Here is a 6,105-nt window from a genome sequence, read left to right on the forward strand (position 1 = left end):
CATGTATCTCAGGCCATACATAGTTGAACTCGATCACAACGTTGTTGATGTAGTTGATGCATTAGCCATTTTGGCTGCCATAGTCCGAAACGAAGTGAGGTGCACAGCCAACAGGAGGAAGGCCCATCAGCACGATCTTGCGAATGTTGATCGATGGCCTCCTGATCGATCGAGCCCCGACGCGCCTCCTGATCACTACGAATTTGAAAGCTTCATGCATGAGACTTCCTTGGTTCCCTCATAATTCAAAAAGCATACCACTCCTACTTCAGGAAACGACGAACCAAAGCAGAAAATGGCTGCCATCATGTTATGTACTTGCAGCGGGGACCAATCAAAGTTTGAAGAGATGCCTCGATCGCCAGAATCTCTTGCAACACGGGATTTCTCAGCAAATGGTTCTTCGAGGGCATGAAATCGAGAAGCGACGCCTGATGATAGCCACGTAAATGAAGTGGAATCAGACCTTAGAAAGATCAATTCTGAGGTTTGCATTTGGCTAAACCCCTCTCTCTTCAAAGGAAATAGTAGTAGTTTCTTTTGCTGATTTGCTCACTGGTAAGGTTTATTAGATTGTATATCAGGAGGCCCAATTTGCTGGGAAGACTGGAATATCAGAGGGGAAATTTTGATGCAGCATTGAAAGTTCTTCAGGGAATTGATATAAGAAACCAGAAACCGTGAATGACCAGTGCTATTACTGAAAGTGAAAGTGCCAACTAGAGTTTAAGTTTCTCCGCGCTCTTCAAGAAGGAAAGCCTCACAAGTGAATGGGATGGTAATGCATATGTTGATGCATTCAGTGAGTCTGCTTCTGGAAGAGTTGCACATCAAGTCTGAATTTTACTTTTACTTATTGTATCCTGAGATGACAGATGCTGCAGAAGAATGCAAAACCATCATAGACATTGTAGAGTCTGCATGGCTGAATGGTGTTCCAGAAGGTACTTCTGAAGAGTGTAAGCTGATAGAGATGTTCCACTCGGCACTTCCTAAGCTATGGATGAGAAGTGGTTGTTTTGAGGAGGCCTTTATTGCATATAGGAGAGCTCTTGTAAGGCCATGGAATTTAGATTCCCAAAGGTTAGCCAACTTACAAAAAGAAGGGGCTTGGTCTGGAACGGATTGAGACGGAAAGCGGTAATCAATTGCCGCGTGGTGGAACGCTTGTTGGAGAAGGTAAGCGCCTCCATGTCGTAGGGGTTGGTAGGCCAATAGAAGACTAGGGAACTTAGCCTAGCCACTCAGTTCTGCCCCGAGCCAAGTCTGTTTAGTGTCAGCGAACACATACCACTATCTATATATAGGTTTTTCTTTTTCGTAGAGGTTGTCGCTTAGGTCCTTGGACCCTTCCTTCATGAAGCTTGAGGAAGCACTCACTTTTCTATCCACGGCATTCTTGGTTCTGCACTTAGTCTTGAACCTGTGTTGGTTTGGGACGACAATCTCATTCGTCAGCGGTGTGTGTCGCGTACTATGATTGCTTTCTTCTTGCTGTCAAATCCCAGTCTATCTTTCACCGAGCTTCCTTCACTTGGAATTCAAAGTCGAAAAAAAGAAAGAAAGCGTACTGTGAGGTATGAATGATCAAATGTCTATGCGTGTCATTGAATATCATGGGGTACGAACTTCTAAGGTCATGGCGTAGGGTATTGGATAGGCTGGTCCGTTGGTCGAAGTCATGGTAGGGTGTGCTACAGACATCTATTGTTCCTGGGGATTTCCTTTCTCTCGTCATCACGCCAACATACACAAGGCTTGCCTTCACAGGTTAAATCCTTTCAGAAGTTAGAGATGGAAGCATGGTTAGATTTGGCATCAATATACACAAAGCATGAAGCATGGCATGATTCGAACATTTGTCTTGACAAAGCTAAATCCTAAAAATAGAAGGAGATTCAAGAGATTGAGATGGCCATCATAACCTCCGCTCTTATTAGAATTAGATACAGATTTCGTGTTGGTATTGGGAGTCAGAGATCTGACTTACTGTCTACTTTACTCTATGCAAGGATCCTCACTTATCTTAGCTTTGCCTTGACCGCTTTGTGTGAGTCATTATCCTAAACTAATTTGCACAACAAACAACAGTTCATGTACAGGAACAAGTAATTCCAAGCTTGCCTTTATTGGTGTAGTCTCTGATGCTGTTTGACCTGAATCTGTGCGTAGAGGAGCTCGTTCCAGGAGTCCGGTACTCCTGGAAGGCACCAGTGGCTGCAGTCCAGGTATAACTTAGGCGACTTCCACTCCTGCTCAGTCAACTTCTGCTTCTGATAAAAGGGTGTGCCTCCTTCCTGTAGTCCGTCATCCTTGTTATGTTCAGGTAAACAACAGGTGTTTTCTTCCCATGGAGCGCATCCTCCAGAATGCTCATTATCTGGTAAGCAGACGAGGATGCATCACATATATATGTGACATCCGCAACCTCAGATTTGGGTTTAGCATTTACCTGTTTCCTTCCATCCAACCTGGGAAGGGATCCCTCCATGTGCTCTCTATGACACTTGGCATGATTGTTACCATCGGTATCTCTTCTCGCATGCAGTTGATGACCATCTTGCCCATGGCCTTTGTGAACACATAAGTGTCTTGCCAACCATAGAGTTTGGCCCTATGAATAAATAAATTGCACAAATCAAATACTTCATGTGTGTATTCGTATCTACAGACATGAGAAAGTAACATGGAAATACTAGAATACCTCGACTATCTAACTCTTTCATTTCTTGAGTAACAGAAGTAGAGGCAGAAGAATGCCTTCTGGAGTCAAAAGCCAACTTGATCTCAGCCTTGATATCCAACACGGTATTCTGATGTGCCGAAAAATATGAGGAACCTATCCCCTTTGTTATGGTATCCCCTAAGCAAAATGTCTTCTCTAGTATCAAACCTTGCCTCTGCCCATTCACATATGTTGTTTGGCCAAAAACATGACATGCAAACATACTGCTAAAGCTTGTTTGTAAGCTTTTGAGATTAATAGAAACAGGTTACCATTTGATTTCGACAACAAGAAACTCTTATTTGGCATTCTGACCTGTTGATACTTGCAAGAAGAGCTTCAGTCTTCGAAACCGCTGCGCGAAACTCATTATCCGGAATGGCCCCACAGTGTTGATGTCTAGTGCTACATCATACATGCAAGTTGCAATACTTTTCTTGCTATGGAATGTGAACTTACACATTTAGTAATGGAAGCAATCCTTGGTACAAGACTAGTATAGCTTCACGATCCTCTCATCAAAAGTGGTATTTGCTGTAGAGTTTACGATAACATCCACTTCTTCCGCGATCTGTTTGGCTAACTCAGGAGCAATGCCAATGTAGGCTTCCCTGAAATTACCAACGACTGGAACCTGCTTGCTTAATACAAAGCTGTGGTAGTTTTTCCCATGGATTTCCTGTAAACATCGGAACAACTCAGTATCTTCTACCTGTATTGCAGACGGAAAATATGGTCATTTGCATGAAGAATAGAAAGTAGTCCGAAGTAATCATCATACCTCGTTCTTCAATCTTTTCATGGCTGCTTCATTGTCCTTGATCAACACGTATATTTTACCAACATCAGGATTTTTCCTTAAAATGGGATCGATAAGAACTGATGATCAGAATCATACAAAGTAGAATGGAAAGGAAGGAAGTCAGGTAGCTTAGAGCAAGACAAAGGCAGAATGGAAGAACTACCTAAAAGTGGGGGGCCAGACAGAAACTTTCTCACTCAAACTAGCATTTGAAAATGCTACCCGCCCTTCCCCTATTTCTGCATTTCATTCTGTTATTCCTTCTGCTTGCTTTTCTAGTTAAGCTGCTCATAAACTAGATCCATAAAACTCACTCAGCTACTGTCTTCTTTCTATAATTGGTCTCTAAGTCCAAGTAATCGATAAAGTATAAGCCTCTTCCCAGCTCCGCCACCTCCTTTCTACCGAGTATGCTCTACTTGAAAGAACATATTTATCAATAAATAAGTGCATTACTATATTCACAGCTACAAACTAAGCCTAATTTCCAATATGTCATATGTATCACTTTGATGTTGTGGGATCACTGGCTTCTTGATCAACGGATTTCGCTTCTGCACTTGACTTGAGAAGGGCGAAGCCTTCATGACCGGTAACGGTATCTGTTCAAGAAGTCAGTACTTATGCGGCACTGAACAAAGGGTGAGATCGATGAAATGCAATACATGTTTGAATATTTCCTATCTTCTTCCAGCCATCAAACTTGTTCAATTCGTTTTCTTGAGATCTGTGGAATAGTGATATCATACTTGAATCCACATTCCCAGTATTTGAGGAAGAAGTAGAATCTTAGTCCTTTCGAATTTCTAAGTTGGGAATTTGATATCGACTAAATCAAGAAACTCGATTTCACTATGATATGACCACTGAACCCTTTGATGCAACATTTCTTGTTTCTAGAAGATCTCGGATGGTTTCTGAAGCTTCCATGATCTTGTAAAAGAAAGAAACCCTTTCTATAAGTCATGAAGACATGGACCAAAAGACTAAGAAACTGCACAATCTATTGATTGACTGAAAAACTCAAGCTGAGTAACTTGCTTGAATGATCGCTCCGACTCTGGGCCGTCTGATCTTCGGGATGCAGAATAGGGGATCACTTGCCAACCGTTAGTTAGGACCAGTGAAAACCCACGCTTGGTGAAGGCGAAGTTCAGTTTGGATATCTAACAATTCCTTATGTCGTGTATCCTCGATTGATGCAACCTCAGATGCTTCAATTGTAGATTTGAGTATTGAGCGAAAGGTTATACCACCTATAGGTTCTGTATTACAGGCCAATCCTACTCCACTAGTACCAATAGGCGGCATAGGGGAAAAAGCACAACACCTAGGAATAGGAATCAACAACACAAAAACTTTCTGAGAAATTACCCAGCAAGAAAACGTATGCGCGTGGGCGCAACGGATTTCGCTCCCGTGCGCTCATCCCTTGCTTGTTCTTTCGGACTAGCACTCTTTCCCTCTCTTTGAAGTAGATTTCTTAGCTCCACGAGTCAAACGAAATAAGGCGAAAGGCCCACTACTTCTTCATTCATGGCTTATTGATTTGATTGACCCCCCTTTCGTATTCATTCGACCTGGGGTGAGGTTGGAACAAGAGTTTGCATAAAAAGAATGGTTCTTTTATGCAATTATGAATGGGCAGGCCTCTTGTGGATTCCTCCAACTCTATGAATGAAGGGGGGAGTATGAGGAAGGCCGATTTTCTTTCTATATGAAGATGAAAAAAGGATTCGGGTCAAACATTTCTTACTTTTGTTGAGTATGACTGAATGAGGAAGAGCTCCTTATGTGGTATCACTTTACCACCATCTGAAATGCACGAAACTCCGATTGGTGGAAGCCAGTCCATGAAGATTCTCCCTTCTCTTACGTGAAATTCCCCTCTTTCGGTAAGCATCCAGTATCTTAGCAAATGAACATTTCTCTAAGCTTATCCTGTAGCTTATACGTCGTTTGAAAGATGCTCCAAGGATCCAACGAATAGCTAAGGTTTGTTGACGATCCCTGGCTACAATCCCAGGAACATCATAAATAGTATCTGCGACTCCTACTTTGACCACTTCGCATATTGGCTTTATATTATCTACGGCGTCAACCATAAGTTTTATTACATCGCATTCAGTTCGAGCTAGGCGGTGAAAAGTTTTATAAACAATAGCACGAACTCTCGTTCTTTTACCATCGATCATGCGAAATTTTACCAATTTCTTGATCAATTCTTTTTGCTCACCATCAAAGTCCCCCATATAGCTAAGAATTTCTGAGCAATTGGAAGCCGCTTTCGATGATGAGGCCGATAAATTGATATTATGCGATCGTTACTGTCCATCTTTTTCAGCTCTGCTCCCGAAAAGAGAAAGGAAAGGAGACTGATCTTGACGTCAGCGTTGGTTTTTCCAACGAAATGAATAAGTTTTGGATTGAGATTTCACATAAGCATTGCACAATGATCTGCATTAGGCGGGGAGCAGCAATGATACCGCTGGCCGGGAATAAGTACCTATCCCTCTACTACTGACAATGTTTTTCGTTCTATTGAAATCCCGCGTCGAGCCGATGTTTCATTGATCGA

General features: G+C 42.3%; 1 protein-coding gene and 1 pseudogene across 1 annotated transcript; one reads left to right on the forward strand and one right to left on the reverse strand.

Moving 5' to 3' along the window:
• Positions 1-307: 307 nt before the first annotated feature.
• LOC119338611 lies at positions 308-2,677 on the forward strand (annotated as a pseudogene).
• A 2,655-nt stretch (positions 2,678-5,332) lies between these two features.
• LOC119337229 (ribosomal protein S7, mitochondrial-like) lies at positions 5,333-5,779 on the reverse strand. Its single transcript, XM_037609351.1, has one exon. It carries the CDS (start codon positions 5,777-5,779, stop codon positions 5,333-5,335), a length of 447 nt encoding a protein of 148 aa, XP_037465248.1.
• Between the last annotated feature and the right edge of the window lie 326 nt (positions 5,780-6,105).

Source organism: Triticum dicoccoides, chromosome 7B (assembly GCF_002162155.2).
Source record: "Triticum dicoccoides isolate Atlit2015 ecotype Zavitan chromosome 7B, WEW_v2.0, whole genome shotgun sequence".
NCBI lineage: Eukaryota > Viridiplantae > Streptophyta > Magnoliopsida > Poales > Poaceae > Triticum > Triticum dicoccoides.